The following is a 24,628-nucleotide window of genomic DNA, read 5'->3' as shown; positions in this document are numbered from 1 at the left end:
GCAGATTTTTTTCAAATCTGACATGTGTCACTTTATGTGGTAATAACATGAGAATGCTTTTACCTATCCAAGTGATTCGGAGACTGTTTTCTCGTGACATATTGTACTTTATGTTAGTAGAAAAATTTGATCAATAAAAATACCAAACTTTGAGAAAATTTGCATTTTTCTAAATTTAAATGTATCTGCTCGTAAAACAGATAGCAATACCACACAAAATAGTTACTAATCAACATTTACAATAGGTCTATTTTATGTTGGCATAATTTTTTGAGCATCCTTTTTTTTTTTACACGTTACAAGGCTTAGAACTTTAACAGTAATTTCTCACATTTTCAAGAAAATTTCCAAAACCTATTTTTATAGGTACCAGTTCACTTCTAAAGTGTCTTTGAGGGCCTTATATATTAGAAACCCCCATAAGTCACCCAATTTTAAAACCTGCACCCCCCAAAGTTTTCAAAACAGCATTTACAAAGTTTCTTAACCCTTAAGGAGTTTCACAGGAATTAAAGCAAAGTAGAGGGGAAATTTACAAATTTCTTTTTTTTGTCAAAAAATCAATTTTAAGCCATTTTTTCTGTTACACAAAAGGTTACCAGTGAAAAGCAACTCAATATTTATTGCCCAGATAGTGCAGTTTTTAGAGATATCGCACATGTGACCCTAGTGTGCTAATGGACTTAAATACAGGCCTCAGAAGCAAAAGACAACCTACAGGATTTTGCAGCCTCCTTTTTATTAGAATATATTTTAGGCACCATGTCAGGTTTGAAGAGGTCTTGAGGAGCCAAAACAGTGTAAACACCCCCAAAAAAGACACCCCTCAAAGAATTTATCAAGGGGTATAGTGAGCATTTTAACCCCACAGGTTTTTTACTGAATTTAGTGGAGTTCGTCCGTAAAAATGGCAATCTAAATTTTTTCCAATAAAACTTAGAAATGATACATTTTTTACAAGGAATATAGAAGAAAAAGGACCCCAAGATTTGTAAATCAATTTCTCCGGATTACGGCAATACCCCATATGTGGTTATAAACGGCTGTTTGGACACATGGCAGGGCTCAGAAGGGAAGGAGCACTATTTGGCTTTTGGAGCTCAAGTTTGATGGATTGGTTTCCTGGTGTCATGTCGCATTTGTAAAGCCCCTACGGGACCAAATCAGTAGACACCCCCCCAGAAGTGACCCCATTTGGGAAACTACAGCCCTAAAATGAATTTATCTAGGGGTATAGTGAGCATTTTGATCCCATCTGGTTTTTGCTGAATTTAGCGTAATTAGGCCGTGAAAACTTCTATTGTTTTTTATTGGTTTTTTTTACGGTGTTTACCGTGATTATAAATGAAAATTTATTTTGTGGGTTGATGCGAATACGGCGATACCATATGTATATAGGTTTTTTATGTTTTACAGTGTTTGCACAATAAAATCACGGTTTTAAAAAAAAAAAAAATTTTTTATTGTGTCCTTATATTCTAAGAGCCACAACTTTATTTTTCCATCAAAAACATTGTGTGAGGGCTTGTTTTTTGCGGAACAAACTGTAGTTTTTATTGGTACCATTTGAGTACATGCGACTTTTTGATCCCTGATTATTAATTAATATAACTTTTTTAGGGGCTGAAGTGACTAAAAATAGCGATTCTGGTGTAGTTTCTTAATTAGTTTTTTTTTTATGGCGGTCACCGTGCGGGATAAATTACATTATATTTTTATAGTTCAGGCCGTTATGGGCACGGCAATACCAATTCTGAATAGCTTATTTTTTTTATAATAATAAAAAGGTCTTCATAAGGGAAAAAGGGCGATTTTTACTTTTATTATTTTGAAATTTAACATTTTTACTTTTGTAAATTTTTTTTATTCCCACTAGGGACTTAAAGATCCAGTTGTTGGATTATTAGATATTGCAGGATATTACACTTGTCAGTTTCAAACTCTGGCAGGACCTAAATCGCCTTCCATAGATGGCAGACTGGATGCCTTTGTTAGGCTTCCAGTTGCCATAGCAACAATCGGCCTCCCCCAATATCGCGTAGCGGGGTGCCGATGTTGTTATAATAACTTAAATGCGGCGGTCGCTATTGACCGCCGCATTTAAGGGGTTAAACGGTTCGGATCACCGCTGTGATCCGACCCAATGTTTTCCCCTAGCACTAAGGCTGCTAGTAGCAGCCTGTACTGGGAGATGCCGGGCTGCGGGGAGTGCCTGTGTGCTCTGTTAGAAGTACACATAGATTAATGGGCTGCAGGCACAAGGACCAGTTCTGCAGCCCGTTAATCTACGTGGGGTGGTCGGGAAGGGGTTAATATTCAAATTTTCTGAGACACTAAATTTTGGGTTTTCATTAACGGTTAGCCATAATCATCAACATTAAAGAAAAAAAAAACACACTGGAAATAGATCCCTCTGCGAGTAATGAATTTATATAATATAGGAGTTTAACTTTTTGAATTGAATTACTGAAATAGAATATCAAAAAGTTGTTTTAATTCATTGAGAAGGACTAATAAATACATACACACACAATATCTATATCTATATAGAGATATATATATATATATACATACATACCATACATACATACATACATACATACACACACACACACTACCGTTCAAAAGTTTGGGGTCACCCAGACAATTTTGTGTTTTCCATGAAAACTCACACTTATATTTATCAAATGAGTTGCAAAATGACTAGAAAATATAGTCAAGACATTGACAAGGTTAGAAATAATGATTTTTATTTGAAATAATAATTTTCTCTTTCAAACTTTGCTTTCGTCAAAGAATGCTCCATTTTCAGCAATTACAGCATTGCAGACCTTTGGCATTCTAGCTGTTAATTTGCTGAGGTAATCGGGAGAAATTTCACCCCATGCTTCCAGAAGCCCCTCCCATAAGTTGGATTGGCTTGATGGGCACTTCTTGCATACCATACGGTCAAGCTGCTCCCACAACAGCTCTATGGGGTTGAGATCTGGTGACTGCGCTGGCCACTCCATTACAGATAGAATACCAGCTGCCTGCTTCTTCCCTAAATAGTTCTTCCATAATTTGGAGGTGTGCTTTGGGTCATTGTCCTGTTGTAGGATGAAATTGGCTCCAATCAAGCGCTGTCCACAGGGTATGGCATGGCGTTGCAAAATGTAGTGATAGCCTTCCTTATTAAAAATCTTTTACCTTGTACAAATCTCCCAATTTACCAGCACCAAAGCAACCCCAGACCATCACATTACCTCCACCATGCTTGACAGATCGCGTCAGGCACTCTTCCAGCATCTTTTCAGTTGTTCTGCGTCTCACAAATGTTCTTCTGTGTGATCCAAACACCTCAAACTTCAATTCGTCTGCCTATAACACTTTTTTCCAATCTTCCTCTGTTCAATGTCTGTGTACTTTTGCCCATATTAATCTTTTCCTTTTATTAGCCAGTCTCCGATATGGCTTTTTCTTTGCCACTCTGCCCTGAAGGCCAGCATCCCGGAGTCGCCTCTTCACTGTAGACGTTGACACTGGCGTTTTGCGGGTACTGAAGCTGATCATGAAGCTGCCAGTTGAGGACCTGTGAGGCGTCTATTTCTCAAACTAGAGACTCTAATGTACTTGTCTTGTTGCTCAGTTGTGCAGCGGGGCCTCCCACTTCTCTTTCTACTCTGGTTAGAGCCTGTGTGTGGTGTCCTCTGAAGGGAGTAGTACACACCGTTGTAGGAAATCTTCAGTTTCTTGGCAATTTCTCGCATGGAATAGCCTTCATTCCTAAGAACAAGAATAGACTGTCGAGTTTCACATGAAAGCTCTCTTTCTAGCCATTTTGAGAGTTTAATCGAACCCACAAATGTAATGCTCCAGATTCTCAACTAGCTAAAAGGAAGGTCAGTTTTATAGCTCCTCTTAACAGCAAAACGGTTTACAGCAGAGCTAACATAATTGCACAAGGGTTTTCAAGTGTTTTCTAATCATCCATTAGCCTTCTAACACAGTTAGCAAACACAATGTACCATTAGAACACTGGAGTGATGGTTGCAGGAAATGGGCCTCTATACACCTATGTAGATATTGCATTAAAAACCGCACGTTTGCAGCTAGAATAGTCATTTAGCACATTAACAATGTATAGAGTGTATTTCTGATTAATTTAATGTTATTTTCATTGAAAAAAACTGTGCTTTTCTTTTAAAAAAAAAAAGGAAATTTCTAAGTGACCCTAAACTTTTGAACGGTAGTGTATATACACACACATACATACAAACATACATACATACACACACATACTCAAGCATGGAGGAGATTATACAGCAGCACAGACCAGCGCGTAGTTGAAAATCCAGCACTGGGGGTGACACAAATCTTACCATCATGTCTCTTTCTCACTCTGCCTCTGCACCCTCCCCCTCCCCTATCCATAGACTTGTATAGATGGCGCCTGTGTCACTCACTCTCTGCTCCCTCCTTCTCCTCCTCCCAACCGCTCTTTAGACTTGTATAGTAAGTAGTGAAGAGACGCACCCCTACCTTCTGCAACCCGTCATTCTGCTCTGAAACCAGATTTACTTGACAAGGGGTGGACAGCAGACTATAGGAAGGGAGACACCTAGTGGCATTAACTTCCCACAGGATTTTCATGGATAAACACCTAAATTTTAAATGTAAAATACAAAAGTTGATCTTTATCAGGTATACTATTAGATTAGCATAAGTTGCTTGAAAAGGAATGGTGGGGGTAATTGCAAGACGGATTTTTGAAAAGACTCTGTAAATTGTTGTACCCAAGATATGCCAAAATATTATGATCAGTGGGGGTTTTCTAAAAAATGTAGGGCCCTAGAAATTGTTTTTCTCTTGCATAAAGGTACTCCCAGATTTCCTCTCCAAGGGATTGGGTTTGTTTTTGCAGTTCCCTGCACAGTGGTTAGACAGGAGATCGTCTGTGAAAGGGAAACACTGAAAGAAATCCGTGGTAGTGCGGGCAGTCAGACCCTCACGATCAGTAAGTGATAGGATTCTAGTGATATGCAATGACTTACTATAGTGAGAAAACCCCTATAACACTCCTATAGTTCATGAATTAGTGCATTGTAATGATTGTTTGTAAACTCTTATCCTGGCCATAGACGTTCAATGATTATTGGATCTCCTCCGCTGACATGAGTATTTGGCTCAGTTAACGTGTATGGAAATATTTTCTCAGTCATTAGAATAATTTTATATATATATATATATATATATATATATATATATATATATATAAAAACTGTTTTGTAAAAGTGAAAGAAATCTCTGGGCATGGCTAGCTAAGGTTAGAGGAAGACACTACTTCAAGAACATAATTTATGAATGCTGCCTATCGTTAATTGCCCAAACTTCTAAAAAATAGCACTCAGGACTGGAAACGATCAGCGAGGAAACATTTTTATTCCATCTAGAAAAATCTAAACATTTGTAAATAAAATAATTTTACAGCTCTACTTCACCTGTGCTGCATCTATGTTTCGGTTTCTCCATTCTGAAAGAGAGGCATCATCTTCTGATGGCTAAATCTAACGGCCACTATTCTTTATTAATTCTTCTAGATCTGTCTGCAGCGTTTGACACTGTAGACCACCAACTCCTACTCAAAATGCTCAGCTCTATTGGCCTTTGGGACCATGTTCCCTCTCTTGGTTTTCTTCCCATCTCTCTGACCGCTCGTTCAGTGTATCATTGGCTGGTTCTACTTCCTTCTCCTCTTCGGGTGCCTCAGGGTTCAGTCCTAATTCCGCCCTTCTTTTCTCTCTATACAGTCCCTATTGTAAAAACTATCAGCAGATTTGGCTTCCAGTACCATCTCTACGCTGATGGCGCATAATTATATAGCTCTTTCCGTGACATCATCCCCGCTCTAATACAAAACACCAGTGATGGTCTGTCCGCTAGGGCTGGACGATTATGACCTAAATCAAAATCACGATTAAACATGTAACCTTGATTACGATTAATAAATTATTTTTAAGCCACACCTCTATTTGCATGCCACGCCATTTAATTAAAGGCTATGTACACCTTTGAATGTCAATTATTTTTTTTAGTAAAAAGGTTAGTCAGTGTGTTTATGAAGTTACAGTTTATTAAAAATTCTTATTTTACTTTTTTAGATACAGCTGCTCTGTATTCTCTATACAGAGCAGCTATATCGTTCGCTATGACCTGAATCAGTCAGTCCCGCGGACCTGACTGATTCAGTTTTAGCGGGTCCTGCATGTCTCTGACACACAGGATCCACCTGTAACAAGTTCATAATTTAGATGTGATAGATTACAGGTGGATCCTGCGTGTCAGAGATAGGCAGGACCCTCTAAAACTGAATCAGTCAGGTCCGCGGGACTGACTGACAGATTCAGGTCAGAGTGTTTTTATTTTTTTTAATAAGAAGTGAAGTCAAAGGTTTACATAGCCTTTAATATAGATCCCCTAAGCCTGCTAAATACTCCTGTATATAATATACTCCCGGACACTGTATAATGTCCCTATAGTGGTCCAATGCAGTATAATGCCCCCATACAGCCTAATAAATATAATAAAATACATACTCCCCTAACCTCATTCCAACGATGAGTGGAGGAGATCCTTCTTCTCCTATGGTCTGTGTAGCACGGCACATATTTTTAGGTTCCCGCTGCACTTCTGGCATATACCGGCGTTTCAGGCATCCTATTGGTCCACAATTTCCTCAATGCCCATCTCATTTACTGTTTGTTTAGCCTCAATGCCCACGTGCCACAGCGAGAGGACAGTGCCTGCCCCAATGGTATATTCACGCATGATGGGGGTTATATAAAAGGAACCATGGATGTTATATACAGGGATGATAGGGGTCCTTGTATATAATCCACACCATCTGTGTATAGAACTCCCATTATCCACGTATACAGGGTTGATGGAGGTTATATACAGGGATGACGGGTGGTTATATACAGGGCCCATCATCCCTGTATATAACCCCCATCATCCGTGTATATACCATTGGGGTGCGAATTGAGGCTTAAAAGGAAATAAATGGGGTGGGCATTGAGGACTTCGTGGACCAATAAACTGCATGAAACGCCGTTATATGGTTGAAGGGTAGCGAACTCGGAACACATTCGTGCTGAGCCGCCCACACAGATCGCCACGAGTCAACGCTAAACTGTGAGCGGCCAGATTATGCTCTACTATAGGATTCTACTGTATCTGCGTCCTAAGGACACAGATACAGTTGAAACCGAAAAAAATAATTTAAAAAAATGCGCAAGATGACCTCAGTTATCTGATCTGAATTTCGGTTTAGTATTTTCCCGATTAATTGCCCAGCCCTACTGTCCGCTGTCTCTAACATCATGTCCTCTCTCTGACACTAAACTCTTCCAAAACCTGAGCTCCTTGTGTTTCCACCATCTACTAACCTACCTAAACCCGATGTCTCCATCTCAGTTTGTGGTACTACCATAACTCCTAGGCAGCACGCACAATGTCTTGGGGTTATGTTTGACTCAGATCTTTACTTTACTTCTTATATTCAATCACTTGCACGCTTATGTAACCTGTATCTCAAAAACATCTCCAGAATTCACCCTTTTCTTACTGCGGGAATAGCCAAAACGATTATAGTCACTCTGATTCATTCTAGTCTTGATAACTATAATTCATTACGAATCAGTCTTCGGAGATTTTTTTATTGCGTAAAACATGTCACCAATTATTACTTGTGAGATTTGAAGTGCCTGGAAGTAATAAGACTTTCCATACCTCCATGTGTCGTTCCAGCTCTTTTAGTAGTGTTGGGTACTTGTCCAGACGCATGAATGGCTTACTGAGGCCTGTCGTTAGCACAAGAATACCAGGACTACTGGCACCTTTCATCTCCATGAATTCCCCAAGTTCCTCACTGTAGCACAGAAATAGAAGAGGATTTTATGTTTCGTTAGTTTTAAAAAAGCAGTTTAGTAGTTAGCAAAATGAGAAATATTTCCTTCAAATCGAAATTGAACAAAAAAAGAAAAAAACCAACAAACAAACCTACATTGTGCTTAACGCCATTTTTCAGATTTTCACTTTCGTGCTCTTTCCCACCTTCCAAAAGTAATTACTTTATTTTTTCCGTCGATATAGCCATATGAGGGCGTGTTTTTATCAGGACGAGTTGTAGTTTTGCATGGCATTATATCTGAACATATAAATACATTGTGTAGTGGAATGGAAAAAAAAAAGCGATTCGTCCACTGTTTTTTGGGTTACATTTTTACAGCGTTCATTGAGCGGCAAAATGGCATGTTAACTTTATTCTGCGGGTAAATATTGACTTTTACTGACGCGGCGATGCAACTTGTTAACTTTCCTTTTTTTTTTTTAACATTGTCTTTGGGGGGGAAATGGGAAATGTTTTTTTTTATTTGAACTTTTAATATTGAAAAAAAATTTTAAATGCAGTATATCGTGATTCTGACATACTAATAGGAGTAAAAAGATGGCAGACCTGGGGGCCTTCATTAGACCCCAGGCTGCCATGCCAACCATCGGAACCTCCATGCCAGGAGTCTGACATCCCTGCACTGCTCATAGTATGAGCTTGGCACTTGCCCTAATCTACAATGGCGATTGCGATGAACCGTTGTATTGTGCGCATGCGCACAGTGTTGTGAATTGACCGAACCCAGGTACACCCGCCCTATACTGCATGTGCGCAGTAACGCGTATAGGATGCCGAATGCATGCTGTAGTCTATGCGAATTCATGGATACCTTCTTGTAATCTCTAACTGGTGAGTCGCCACCTGTGTTTTTTTACATTAGAACGTCAACACCTAATTAATGCATATGTTTATATATCTGTGGTGTTGATTCAACTTTTTTTGCACACTATGATATACTACATTCTATATAGTAGTTCACTGTATGATTATATCATATCGGAGATACTTAGTTTGTTATGTTCCTTATTTAATTGTATTATCATCACCTTGTTTAATCAACCTATATAAACTTGGGTTTGACACACAATTTGTATGCTTGAAAAAGGCAGTTGCATCGTCCGAAACGTCGCTTACGGAATAAAGTCAATCACTTTATTTTTTCACTTTGAAACCCTGGAGTGCTGCCTTTTTTTATTTTGAGACAGACAGACAGACACACACACACAGACACACACACACAGACACACACACACACTTCGGTGAGGGGTTAAAGCTGTTATCCGAGTGTTTAAATGGTCCCTGTCATTTCAACAAACTTATGGTCCTATGACCTATGATGGCAAACACAGTGACTAGCAAAGCTGCAAATTGCTTTATATACCGTTTTCTGCTCGAAAAAAAATTGCTCCAAAGTATTGGCCACTAGGAGTCTCTTCTTTCTAATTTATGGTTCACTGCCTGGTGTCAAGTGTACTCCCTCTCTAGAAGCAGAGAGATGCCGAGATGGATTATAGGAAATGGGGCAGGTCCTTCAGTCATAGGAGCGCTCCCACCTCCTACATACAACCTGTGCATAAACCTTTTCCCACCACTGCATCTCCACAGCTCTCCTCTCTGTACTTGGCCATCAATGCCACCTGGCTCTATGTATTATTTCTGTGCCCTACAGCTTGCCATAACGACAACTCCTGGTTATGAAAAAAAATGTAATTGCTGCATTTTGCCACGATTTTGTGGCAATGGCAGCAAAATGCTGAGGTTCTGAAAAAAAATACCGCATTTTGCTGCAATTTTTATACAATTGCAGCAAAACCATGCCATTCTGCCATGAAATCGAGGCAAAAAAAAATAATGCAATTTGACTGCACAGTGTAACCTCAAAGAAATTGATGAGACAAAAAGAAACAACCCACTCTGAACAGACATTTGATACAGTATAATGCCAGCCTTGGAATGCTGGCGATGGCTAATGTCATATTACATAAAGGTTGGGAGTAAGAGGAGGCACAATGCATCTACGTGACCGCTGCAGCCAATCACTGGCCTCAGCGGTAATGCTAGCATGAAGTTGCACATGACTGTTGAGGCTAGCGATTTAATTTTCTTTCAGCAGTTGCAAGTCACAACTTTTGTATGGTAACTGACACTCATTTCAATAGAATCAGATGTAATGTCAAATACTTTTGTGTAAAAAAAAAAAAAGTATAGTAGGTATGATACCATTATTGGCTAACCATAAAAGTTCTATATGCGGCTTTCAGAGCACAGAGGCTCCTTCAGGCAACTTGCAAATTAATGACTTAGAAAAAAGCACAGCATTTAAGATGTTTCAAAAGACAATTAGTACATGAGGTGATACATCATTGAGATAAATCAGATAAAATTACTTGATAGAAAAAAAAAAAGCACTTGAACTGTAACATCCTAAAAGTCATACAAATGTAAATTTCACACAAGCCACTTTGTTATTACTCTATAGCGTATATTGGCTAGCACACCGTTATTAGTAGAAATGCAATCTCTGCCTACCCAATGCTTCTATTCGAATGTTGTAGATACATAGAAAACATTCACCACCAAGATACATACGTACATATATTAAGTTGGAAGGAAAGAACACAAATAGCTGAATGCCGTAATTCTAGATTCCCTGGCATTTCCCTATGCCACAGTGCCTCTGTTATTTGTGAAAAGGGGCAGCAAAATTATAACAATTCTCTGATCCCAGCTGCGCTAAATAGGCCAAAAACATTCTTTCATGAAGTTTGTTCTAATTCTTGTAAGCTCTGCATAGACCATCTCCTCTGTGCTCATACAACATACATTGCAAGCTACAGATACACAATAGAAACACAAACACACAGTGAACAGTTACCAACCTACAAGGCAGCAACAAGACAAAGTTAGAGCATTAAAGAACAAATGACATTTCCCATGCCAGCTCTCCCAAGTCAGAGCAAAGCTATATATGTCCCAGCATTGGACCCGGTCGAGACGAAGCTTACATATGCCTTAAAACCAGGACTAGACTGTTAATACCTTTTGGTTTTTAAAGGGAAAAGGCAAAAAACAAAACACGCTAACATTTAAAAAAAACAAAACATAAAAATGCACACATTAAGAAAAGCCAAAATTAGAATATACGCAATACTTTCAGTCTAAAAAAGACCCCCCTCACCACCAAAAAAATCATTAACCTAGAGCCTACAGCTGCGTGTGCGTTAATAATCTATTTTTTTCCTTTTTTTTAATTTATTTTCCTTTTCTAACCGCTTACAGAATACATAAATATAAAATTTAATTTATAAACAGCGCTCAACAGAGTTCTACAATATTTAAGAGATCAAAATACTAGTTTGGGGTGAGTTCACACAGTTTTTTGCAGGAGGAAAATCTGCCTCAAAATTCAGTTTGGAATTTTGAGGCAGATTTTCCTCTGTCTGCAAGCGGATTTTTCGCTGCATTTTTCGCCCACAGCCATTGAGCGCCGCGGGCATAAAACGACATGAAATACGCTTTCCCTGCGTCCCATTGAGGTCAATGGGAGGTCAGAGGTGTAAACGCCCGAAGATAGGGCATGTCCCTTTTTCCCGTGAGCCGTTTTTTCCGTTCGTGGGAAAAAACCGCCTCCGCCTCCCATTGAAATCAATGGGAGGCATTTGTGTCAGTTTTTTGGCGCGGTTTCCACGTCAAAAAACTCAGTGTGAACTCCCGCTTATAAGGAGGAGGTGGAAAAATAACATCTGCTTTACCAGGTCTTCACACAAACAAGCTGGAGTAATTGTCTAAAAGACAAAAGTTTCTTCTAAAACGCTGATGTGACTTACACTTCGGAGGACGATTTCTGCTTGTAGTAGATGGAGCAGGAACTTTCCGTACTGACAGGCCTTAGGATGGCACACAGGCACCGCATTGTACTGAGAGCACAAGCTGTGCTGCAACAGACTAGGAGCTGTACGTCTTCTGTCCTGGTAGAAGGATGGGGCTCCTATCTCTGTAGGCTCTGATGGGAGGATGACATCACCTCTCCTGCATACAGCAAAGCTCGGGGAAGGCAGTGTGCAGGAGACACAAAGAATTCTGTGCCTGGGTTATCCATGCTCCAGTTCCTCTGCAGAAATACGTAGCGGTCACCAGACACACTTATTCGAAACAAACATAGCTATTATCTGCTTCACTGCTGGACTCAAAGATAACTTGTTTTAGGTGGTTTGCTCAACTATCGCTAGAATATAAAACCAGGCAACTACTCCTGGTCATGGCTCAAAAAAAAATAAAAAATGTGAAAACGTTCCTTACAAGAGCCTATTCTACGACTAAATGATTTGGCTTTTGGGGTTTCTGCTTCATCTGTTTAATTGCAAAGTTGTATTTAACCCCTGAGGCTATTCACGAAGGATAATTGCAGGTGGAGATGCCTAAAATGACAATGTGCTATCCCCATTGGTTGAACTCGAATCATTGCACTCTAGAAAAAGTGAAATCAAAGTTACCATATGGATGTCCACATTGTACAAATACCTGCTTTGATGTAATGAATACGGAGCGACAGACAAAAGGAAAAATCTGCACATTAACTATGCTGAATTGCAACATTTTTCTTATTTATTTTTTATTTTTTTAACAGAATTGCTCCTTTTATTAGTCCAAGCAATCCCATATAAGGCTCCGTTCACATCTGCGTTGGGGTCACTTTCTGATGTTCCGTCTGAGGTTTCCGTCAGAACAGGACCCTGAACAGACACGAACGGAAACCAGAGGGTTCCATTTGCATCACCATTGATTTCAATGGTGACGGATCCGGTGCCCATGGCTTCCGTTTGTGTCTATTGTGCACCGGAACCGTCGTTTTGCTGGAAGTAATAGCGTAGTCGAAGTCAACTGATACACGATGGCCATAGTTACATAACTTTCAATGTTACAGGATTGGTCAATGCGGATTTTAAAACCTATGTTCTAAGCGTGTTACGTTATGCTATGAGTAAGAACACTTTGTTCAAAACGCGTTAGCGGTAACACGTCCCTCCTGTGTCTTATGGACTTTTACATTATGTCGAAATAAAGCTCTTTTTATATTTTTCTAAACGTGGATGTGCTAAGGATCTTTCTTCGGAAATTCTTCAATTCACTGGATCCTTGCCTGCCTGCAAGCCCCCTTCCCCTGACTGCACTCCAACTGAGGAACTACAGATCCCAGGACAACCTATTGGGTGAGCACACCTGCCACTTCCATTGCTGCTATTTGTTTTTGTTCGCATTGATCTTGGCTAGTGGTGCTCCCTGCCCATGAGATTGAGATAAATCTATATACATTTTTTTCCTATGCATATTTACTGTCAAACCTTTATGTGAGCTTGCTTCAAACCAAGATTTGGTCTCTACGATCACCAGAGAAACACCCATTTCATTAACTCATGAAATTACTGCTATGGATATACGGTTTTCAAAACTTGCTCAGGTCTTTGGCCAATCAGCCCCACATGATACCAGTACTATGGAATGCAAGGAGCTTTTTCTCACCCTAGAGAAACTGTACAGCTCAGAACAACGTACTTGGTGGAACCACAACACTCTTAAATGTATATAGAACGTAAAAGGATTCCAAGAGGTTTAAGAATGAAAAAAATTCCTACTACTATATACTCATCACAATTTACTACTGAATGGAACGATATTCTGATGGACTGCTCTATCAAACATATCAAATTAATTGTCAAATATGAAGAAGAAAGACTTTGAAATTAAAACGGAAATCAAACATACAGAAGAGTCTATTGAAAAATATGCTAATCTTTCGGATTTCAAAATATTGCAGACCAAAGTACAAACTAATATCTCCAAACTGGAGACTACCATCATGGATTTAAAAAAAAAAGGAGATACCAACGCGATGTTGATGACTACACAAACGATCAAGTGTATGACTGGAAACGAGTCAAACGCAATATTCCCAGATCCTCAAAAGGAAAAGATCCAACAAATTAAATAGAAACATGCGCTCACAAGATCTCCATGTGAGTTTTCTTCCACTGAGGCGGATACAGATTTTACTGAATCAGAAAAAAAGATATTTGAATCAGAGTCTAGTACTCCGAAAAAATATATACCTCTGAAAAATAATGAATCCGCTACATGTTCAAAAAACGAATATGAAGGGGTGGCAGGAGGCAGAGGAATAAAAAGATACCAAACAAGGAAAAGACCAACCTAGATGGACATATTTACAATAAAAGTGTCATCATCTTATCTCCAACAATTCTCAGTAACCATGAAATCAGGGTTTTGTCAAAAGGACTTAATTTTGTACCTACAGCCAAGTTCAATCTTTTCCAAACAATTTTGGATGTCAACAGATTCGCCCGTCTCCGAACAGTAAAGAGACATTTTTTTCAAAGTGATAATTCTCAGGATCCAGAGGGAAATATTTCTCATGATACCCGTAACGATCCCGTTACCATTTCTTCCATGTCTAATATTGTGGACTTCCATGGTTATACATCTGATGAATGCCATGTCCCAAAATAAAATTTACTAATCTTAATTTTTGGAACAAAAATCATTATTACTACATCTAATGGATTTAGAAAAAGAAAGTAATGACCCTATTTACCAGAATACCCAAATATCAGAATATAATATATCTAATCCCAGGTTTTATCCTACTCAATCTAGGGCTAATATTCTTGATGATTTCCAGTTTTGTATAGAAAGAGATCTCAAATCTCTACATGACAAAATCTCTGCTCCTTCTCTATCTAATACCAATATAGATTTAATTGCCCAAGTAAACAAGCTCACAAAAAAGGAATGCTTTGCTCTTGATAAATTAAAGAAAAAAAAACATTGTCATCCATCAAGCTGACAAGGAAGGTGCAGTGGTGATTTTAGATTCTTCTTTGTATAAAACACAAGTTAATAATCTATTATCTAATACCAATACATATCACAAATTATTGTCTGATCCAACCACAGCATGCACATTGTCATTGAACAAACTACTTGAAGATGGTTTGTGCTTGGGAGTTTTAAATGAAAAACCGTCAAACATCTTAGCCCAGCTTTTCCGAATATGCCCATTTTTCATGGTTTTCCCAAAGTACATAAGACATCTTTCCATGTCTTTTACGTCCGATCAAATCGGGCATTGGATCTCTTAACGAAAAATTAAGCACTTGGATAGACAATTTATTACAACCTCTAGTCCAACAAAGCCCAGGCTATCTGAAAGATAGCAAAGAAGTACTCCAATCCTTCCAGAATTTTACTTGATCAAACACATTTTCTTGGCTCACGTGCAATGTCGTGGGGCTGTCTGTATTCCTGCATCCCCCCCCCCCCCCCGTCATGCTGTTCAATTTCATCTAAATAAATATAGTACCTATACCCCAAAATTACAGGGGTTCATCTTGATGTCCATAGAATACCTGTGGAGTCACAATTTTTTCAGCTGACGAGTTTTTCATTCAAATTGAAGGTGCCCCTATGGGCTCCAAATTTTCCCCTTTCCTAGCCAATCTTTTTATGTCTTGGTGGAAGGAAATATATATATATATATTCTATGAAATTAACCCATATAGCAAAGCAATCATGTGGTATGGGCGCTATATTGACGACCTGCTCTTGGTCTGGGTTGGAGATACAATTCTAATACCACATTTAAAGAGGCTCTGTCACCAGATTTTGCAACCCCCATCTGCTATTGCAGCAGATAGGCGCTGCAATGTATATAAGAGTAACGTTTTTATTTTTTAAGAACGAGCATTTTTGGCCAAGTTATGACCATTTTTGTATTTATGCAAATGAGGCTTGCTAAAGTCCAACTGGGCGTGTTTAAAGTAAAAGTCCAACTGGGCGTGTATTATGTGCGTACATCTGGGCGTGTTTACTTCTTTTACTAGCTGGGCGTTCTGACGAGAAGTACCATCCACTTCTCTTCAGAACGCCCAGCTTCTGGCAGTGCAGACACAGCGTGTTCTCGAGAGATCACGCTGTGTCGTTACTCACTTCCTGCCCCAGGTCCTGCATCGTGTCAGACGAGCGAGGACACATCGGCACCAGAGGCTACAGTTGATTCTGCAGCAGCATCGGCGTTTGCAGGTAAGTCGATGTAGCTACTTACCTGCAAACGCTGATGCTGCTGCAGAATCAACTGTAGCCTCTGGTGCCGATGTGGCCGACACGATGCAGGACCTGGGGCAGGAAGTGAGTGACGTCACAGCGTGATCTCTCGAGGACACGCTGTGTGTCTGTGCACTGCCAGAAGCTGGGTGTTAACGAACAGAAGTGGATGATGCTGATTCGTCAGCATCATACACTCCCATTCCTAACGCCCAGCTAGTAAAAGAAGTAAAAACGCCCCGATGTACACACAATACACGCCCAGTTGTACTTTTACTGTAAACACGCCCAGTTGTACTTTTGCAAGCCTCATTTGCATAAATACAGAAATGGTCATAACTTGGCCAAAAATGCTCGTTTTTAAAAAATAAAAACGTTACTGTAATCTACATTGCAGCGCCTATCTGCTGCAATAGCAGATAGGGGTTGCAAAATCTGGTGACAGAGCCTCTTTAATTAATGATAACAATTTGAATTTAAAATTTACTTTCAATACTTCCAATTCTCAAACTCCATTTTGGACTTACTTTTAAGTGGGGATCAACAAAATAAATGTGTTTCCACATCTCTATAAAGTAAACCCTTAGCAGTAAATACCATTTTGCATGCATCTAGCCGTCACCCTAGTCACACTGTGAAAGCGATACTGCAGGGCGAACTAATCATAACTAGAAGAGCGTGTTCAGACAATCTCCGTCTTTTTCTATGCAATGTAGGGATCTAGAACAGAGACTGTCACACAGAGGCTACAAAAAGTGGATGTGGAGAAAAGGCTGGAATTTTGTTAAAAATTAAATCACAACAATCCCTTTTGGATAACAATAGGAAAATAGATTCCTCACCAATATCTCCTATTGTTTTCTCTACTGCACATAGCTCTAACTATACCCAGATAACCAACATCATTAAAAAGTATATTCCCATGCTAAATCGAGATAATATATTGTCTGAAATTTTGAACCAGGGCTGCAAATATGTGGCTAAAAAAAAGACAAAAGTCTGGGTGACATACTTTCACCAAGCCTTTTTACATCCAATACTATCAATAAGATATGGCTATCTCAAAAAGGTTTCTTCAAATGTGGTAGTAACAGATGTAATGTATGCAAATTTAGTATAAAAATTAAAGAATTTAAATTTACAGAATAAAATTCAGCAAATAAACTCTTTTATAAACTGACACACATCATGTAATTTACATCATTACATGAGTCTCGTGCAACCTTAAATATATAGGCTGTACCACTAGAAAGTTAAAAACACGCATTGCAGAACACATCAGATATTTTAAAAATTTCTGTCAAAACAACTGGAGCAGCGAAACACTTTATAGATGCACATAGCAATTCTTTGGAATATTTTAGATTCTACGGTATAGAACAAGTGAAAAAGCCAGTAAGAGGAGGGGATTGGAAAAATCATCTCCAATAATAGGGAAGCCTTTTGCATTCTTCAAATGGAAACTCGTTATCCAAAAGGATTACTTGGAGGGAAGATCTTCTATATTGAGCCATTCCGTCTTTTAGCTAGATTTTTTTCTCTAATTCCTCCAGTTCGACCCTATGGTTTAAAACGTGTAGATCGTTCCCAAATACACTATGAGCAAATGCACATACACATCCAGTGGATATAATTTTTGTTTTAAAATTATGCAAAGAAAATATAATTGCATTTGTTCTACTGTACTATACTGTATACACATTTGTTTTGTAGCGTTACTGTACGCACAATGCACTGTCCAAAATTTCAGCATATATCCAGGCTGTTTAAATCTAAAATCTTTTTTCATTTTAGGAGTAATTCTACTACAGCAACTAACTTCCTCTTTCGTTTAATACCATTTTTTGTAAACTAAAAATAATGTGGAAGGAGCAAAATTAACACATTGAATAGTAGAAGCTTCATATCCTTGAATGCATTTTTTCACTACATATCTATTCATGCCGTATATATATTTCTCTCATCACTTATGTTGATTTTCTCTATTCTACTTAACTAATGTGTGCAATGGGTTTCTTCCCATAAGCGTATAGAATATCGCATATCTTTTCATCTAAACTATTGTGTACTAGCCTTTATGTATAGGTGTGGCTGCCGCAAACCTGCAGTTTAATTAATTTGTTCCTCAAAAGGGTGGTAGTTCCTTTCTGACCTTAAATGTTACAGGATTGGTCGATGCTGATTTTAAAACATATGTCCTAAGCGTGTTACGTTATGCTATGAGTAAGAACACTTTGTTCGAAACGCGTTAGCGGTAACACGTCCCTCCTGTGTCTTATGGACATTTACATTATGTTGAAATAAAGCTCTTTTTATATTTTTCTAAACGTGGATGTGCCAAGGATCTTTCTTCAAAAAATCTTCAATTCACTGGATCCTTGCCTGTCTGTAAGCCCCTTCTTCCGACTGCACTCCAACTGAGGAACTACAGATCCCAGGACAACCTATTGGGTGAGCATACCTGCAGCTTCCATTACTGCTATTTGTTTTTGTTCACATAGTTACATAACATTCACTTTAAAGAACAATAAACGCCCACAAGGAGGATAATCTTTAACCCCTTAACCCCTTCAGGACCAAGCTCATTTTGGCTTTCAGGACCAGCCCCATTTTTTCAAATCTGACATGTGTCACTTCATGTGGAATAACTTCAGAATGCTTTTACCTATCCAAGAGATTACGAGACTGTTTTCTCGTGACATATTGTACTTTATGTTAGTGAAAAAATGTGGTCAATAAATTCATTCTTATTTGTGAAAAACACTTAAATTTAGAGAAAATTTGAAGAAATTATGATTTTTCAAATTTTAAATGTATCTGCTTGTAAGACAGGTAGTAATACCACAAAGAAATAGTTACTAATTAACATCCCCCATAAGTCTACTTTATGTTTGCATAGTTTTTTGAACATCCTTTTATTTTTCTAGGATATTACAAGGCTTAGAGCTTTAGCATCAATTTCTCCCATTTTTAAGAAAATTTCAAAAGGCTATTTTTTCAGGGACGAGTTCAGTTCTGAAGTGGTTTTGAGGGCCCAATATATTAGAAACCCCCATAAAACACCCTATTTTGAAAACTGCACCCTCAAAGTATTCAAAACCTCATTCAGAAAGGGTTTCAACCCTTTAGTCGTTTTACAGGAATTGAAGGAAGGTAGAGGTGAAATTTTCAAATTTCCTTTTTTTGGCCAAAATTCATTTGTAATACATTTTTTTCTGTAACACAGAAGGTTTTACCCGAGAAACGCATCTCAATATTTATTGCCCAGATTCTGCAGTTTTTAGAAATATCCCACATGTGGCCCTAGTGTGCTGATGGACTGAAGCACCGGCCTCAGAAGCAAAGGAACACCTAGTGGATTTTGGGGCTTCCTTTTTTTAGAATATATTTTAGGCACCATGTCAGGTGTGAAGAGGTCTTGTGGTGCCAAAACAGTGGAAACCCCCAAAAGTGACCCCATTTTTGAAACTACACCCCTCATGGAATTTTTCTAGTGGTATAGTTAGCATTTTGACACCACATGTTTTTTGCTGAATTTATTGGAGTCTGTGAAGATGAAAATACTTTTTTTCTGAAAAAAACTAGAATTTTAAAATTTTTATAAGGAATAAAGGAGAAAAAGCACCTCAACATTTGTAAAGCAATTTCTCCTGATTACGACAATACCCCATATGTGGTAATAAACTGCTGTTTGGTGTGATCCCATTTTGGAGACTATACCCCTCAAAGAATTAAATTAGAGGTGTAGTAAGCATTTTGATCCCTTAGGTGTTTTCTAGATTTTATGAGAATTGGGCCGTGAAAATGAAAAAATATTTTTCCAATAACCTGTAGATTTAGCTCATAATTTTTCATTTCCACAAGGAATACAGGAGAAAATGCACTCCAAAATGGGTTACACAATTTCTCCTGAGTAGGGAAGTACCCCATATGTGGTTGTAAACGGCTATTTGGACATACGGCAAGGGTCTAAAAGGGAAAAAGCGCAATTTTATTTTTGGACTGGAGATATTACAAAATGTGTTTTTGGCGCCATGTTGCATTGCGCTGAGGTACCAGTACAGTGAAAACCCCCGAGAAGTGACCCCATTTGGGAAACTACACCCCTCAAGGAACTCATCTAGACGTGTAGTGAGCATTCTAACCCCAAATCTTTTTCAGAGATTAGTGCACAGTGGATGTTGCAGATTGAAAATTGCCATTTTCCACAGATATGCTATTTCAGTGGCCAATGTGTTGTGCCCAGCTTGTACCACTGGGGACACACACCCCAAAAAATTGTTAAGCGGTTCTCCAGACTACAGTAATACCCCAGATGTAATCATAAACTGCTGTTTGGACACACTGCCAGGCCCAGAACGAGCACCATTTTGGCTTTTGGAGCGCAGATTTTGCTTGGTAGTAGTTTTGTTTAGTGTTTTACTGGTGTTTCAGTTTATAATGTGGGGGCATATGTAAGCTGTGCGGAGTGCATCAGGGTATATGTAAGCTGTGCAGAGTACATCAGGGTATATGTAAGCTGTGCGGAGTACATCAGGGTATATGTAAGCTGGGCGGAGTACATCAGGGTATATGTAAGCTGGGCGGAGTACATCAGGGTATATGTAAGCTGGGCGGAGTACATCAGGGTATATGTAAGCTGTGCGGAGTACATCAGGGTATATGTAAGCTGGGCGGAGTACATCAGGGTATATGTAAGCTGGGCGGAGTACATCAGGGTATATGTAAGCTGGGCGGAGTACATCAGGGTATATGTAAGCTGGGCGGAGTACATCAGGGTATATGTAAACTGTGCGGAGTACATCAGGGTATATGTAAGCTGTGCGGAGTACATCAGGGTATATGTAAGCTGTGCAGAGTACATCAGGGTATATGTAATCTGTGCGGAGTACATCGGGGTATATGTAAGCTGGGCGGAGTGCATCAGCTCATAATAGGATGATGTAATAATGGAGTAAATGAATAAGAACATTAATTATCCATGGATATTGACGTACGCTTTGAACCAATCTTTTATGCACAGGCCGGATTCACTAGCCCCATATGTAGCACAGACCCCAAAATGTTTCCGCTGCATTTACAGGTTCTACCAGTGAGGGGCTGCAAATGATGACGTGGGGTTTTAGGTGAAGAACTGCTGCACATAGAAATTCGTCTGGGCCGTCGTTTTGCATTATTGCGTTCTGAGAGTCATAACTTTTTATTTTTCCGTTGACGAGCTGTGTGAGTGCTTGATTTTCATGGGACGAGCTGTAGTTTTTATTGGTATGATTTTGGGGTACATGTGATAAATTGATCATGTTTTTTTTTTTTTTTTAGGTGAGGAGACCAAAAAACAAATTCTCACTTTTTTTTATACATTTTTAACGACGTTCTCTGTGCAGTATAAACAGGTTTACTTTATTCTGCGGTTCGATACGATTATGGCAATACCAAATTTATATAGTTTTTATATGTTTTACTACCTTTTACACAATAAAAACACTTTTTTTCTAAATAAAATGTTTTAGTGTCACCATATCCTGAGAGTCATAACTTCATTTTTTTTGTTGACGGAGCTGTGTTAGGGCTTGTTTTTTGCGTGACAAACTGTAGTTTTTATTGGTGCCATGTTTGGGTACGTGTGACTTTTTGATCACTTTTATTAAATTTTTTTGGAAACAACGTGACCAAAAAAGGAAATTCTGTCATTGTTTTTTTAAAACATATGTCCTAACAGAGAGAACTGTGATCGCCACCGTTGCAGCGGAATGTCAGCTGTATATTACAGCCAACACCCGCTGAAGATGAAGCGCGCACAGCTCCTGTGCCCGCTTCATCCTCAGGGCGCAACTGTACGCCCATTTGTGGGAACGACCCGCTAAAAAGGACGTACAGTATCGCCCATTTGCGGGAAGGGGTTAAAGAGTAACTGTACATAGAGACACATCAGAAGTTTTGATCAGTGGGGCTCCAGAGGCTAAAACAAAGTGGGGCAGACGCGCTCAGCCGAGCATTCTGCAGCTCTAGCTGCGTTCGCCTCTCCTAGTTAGACTAAAGACGACTCACATAGAACGTCTATGAACCCGCTTAGCTCTTTAGCCCCTTTTTTTCAGCGATGGGGTAAGGGTTTAACCACTTAACGCTCCAGGACATACTATTAGGTCATGGTAAGTGCATCGTTCGCGCTCCATGACATAATAGTATGTCATGGAGTAAACACGGCGCCGTTCGCGTGGGGCGCGTTCATGAGCTGTGATAGCTGCTGTTTCCGAAAGCAGGCTATCACAGCTCAATGTGCAGGGACCGATCGCGGTGGTCCCCGCAGATTAACCCCTCAGAAGCCGCGTTCAATAGCGATCGCGGCTTCTTAGGGGTTAATCCGCCATCGCTGGCCTGCTACGCGATAGCGGCTGGCGATGGTGACTATGGCAACCGGACACCAAACAATGGCGTCCGGCTATGCCATCGACGGAAGCCTAGTGGGTCCTGACAGAGTCAGGACCCACTATGCTTGCTGTCAGTGAGTAGCTGACAGTTCTAATACACTGCACTACGCATGTAGTGCAGTGTATTAGAATAGCGATCAGAGCCTCCTGCCCTCAAGTCGCCTAGTGGGACAAAGTAAAAAAGTTAAAAAAAAAGTAAAAAAAAGTTGTGTAAAAATAAGAAAATAAAAGTTTTAAAAGTGATAAAACTAAAAATCACCCCTTTTCCCTTATCAGTCTTTATTATTAAAATAAATAAATAAACAAATAAAACTATACATAATTGGTATTGCCGCGTCCGTAACGGCCTGAACTACAAAATTATTTAGTTATTTATCCCGCGTGGTGAACGCCGTAAAAAAAATAAATAATAAACCGTACCAGAATCACTATTTTTTGGTCACTTCACCTCCCAAGAAATGGAATAAAAAGAGATCAAAAAGTCGCATGTACCGAAAAATGGTACTGATGGAAACTACAGTTCGTTACGCAAAAAATAAGTCCTCGCACGGCTTTCTTGAAGGAAAAATAAAAATGTTATGGCTCTTAGAATAAGGTAACACAAAAAGTGAATGATTTATTACAAGAAGTATTTTATTGTGCAAATGCCATAAGACATAAAAAAAAACTATAAACATCTGGTATCGCCATAATCGTATCGCCCCGCAGAATAAAATGAATATGTCATTTATAGCGCACGGTGAACGCTGTAAAAAAAATAGAACAAAAAAACAATAGTAGAATTGCTATTTTTTTAGTCACCACGCCACCTAAAAATAGAATAAAAACTGATCAAAAAGCTGCATGCACCCCAAGAAAACTACAATGGATTCCTCAAGGGGTCTAGTTTCCAAAATGGGGTCACTTTTGGGGGGTTTCCACTGTTTTGGCACCACAAAACCTCTTCAAACCGGACATGGTGCCTAATAATAAGGAGGCCTCAAAATCCACTAGGTGCTCCTTTGCTTCTGAGGCCGCTCCTTCAGTCCATTACCGCCCGAGGGCCACATGTGGGCTATTTCTCAAAACTGCAGAATCTGGGCAATAAATATTGAGTTGCGTTTCTCTGGTAAAACCTTTTGTGTTATCAAAAAAATGGTATAAAGAGGATTATCTGACAAAAAAAAATAAATTTACATTTCACCTCTACTTTGCTCTAAATTTCTGTGAAACACCTAAAGGGTTCATAAACTTTCTAAATGCGGTTGTGAATACTTTGAGGGGTCTAGTTTCTAAAATGGGGTGTTTGATAGGGGTTTCTAATATATGGGCCCCTCAAAGCAACTTCAGAACTGAACTGTAACCTAAAAAATAAATAAATTAGGCAATACTTCATTTCTTACATTATACAGATAATGAGCCATGCCCACCCCGAGATGACCCCAGTTTTAACCGTTTGTATAAACTGAGACCCCTATTAGACCGTTTCGGTGCCCGGTTTTCCCAAGCATACACCACCGAGACGTGTATTTCTATTGATGAGTCCTTGGTACATTTTAAACGGAGGCTTCAATTCCGCCAGTACCTGCCGAGGTATGGCGTGAAGATGTATAAGCTGTGCGAGAGCGCATCAGGGTATACCTACAAATTTAGGATATTTGAAGGGAAGGACAGCAGTATTCAGCCCCCAGCACCACCTCTACCTGGATAATTTTTATATCAGCGTCCCGCTCTTCAACTGCCTCGCTTCCAGAAGTCCTGCGGCATGCGGCACGGCTAGAAGAAATCTGAGAGGCCTCCATAAGACTCTGCAGGGCAAACACTCAGAAGGGGTGAGACCAGGGCACAATCTAGCAGCAACATATTGTGTCAAGTACAAGGACAAGATAGATGTCACACCAGTACCCATGTATCAGTACGAGGTACCAGTACAGAGACCCCCAAACCAGACTGCATCTTAGACTACAATAGGTACATGGGAGGGGTGGACTTGTCAGATCAAGTCCTGAAGCCCTACAGCGCCATACGGTGTGGCATAAGAAGCTGGTCGTGCACATCATACCGAAAAGTTCCCCAAACTGGCAAGAAGGGAAAAAGTCAGAGGTGCAAAGTCTTCTATAGTAGGGGGATAAGGAAGGACACAATATATCAATGTGACACGTGTCCCGAA

At 39.4% G+C, this 24,628-nt stretch overlaps 1 protein-coding gene across 3 annotated transcripts in view; it reads right to left on the bottom strand.

Moving 5' to 3' along the window:
- The window catches only part of ARHGEF7 (Rho guanine nucleotide exchange factor 7), a 149,497-nt gene that overhangs the window by 59,446 nt on the left and 65,423 nt on the right, over nt 1-24,628 (bottom strand). For all 3 annotated transcript variants that reach the window (XM_075852516.1, XM_075852517.1, XM_075852518.1), the window contains one exon: nt 7,771-7,909. In XM_075852516.1, coding sequence (XP_075708631.1) covers nt 7,771-7,909 — 139 coding nt within the window. The remainder of the gene's footprint in view (nt 1-7,770; nt 7,910-24,628) is intronic.

The sequence above is a fragment of the Rhinoderma darwinii genome, chromosome 2, assembly GCF_050947455.1.
Source record: "Rhinoderma darwinii isolate aRhiDar2 chromosome 2, aRhiDar2.hap1, whole genome shotgun sequence".
NCBI lineage: Eukaryota > Metazoa > Chordata > Amphibia > Anura > Rhinodermatidae > Rhinoderma > Rhinoderma darwinii.
Note: the sequence above shows the minus strand (reverse complement) of the source record. Positions and strands in the feature narration are given on the sequence as shown.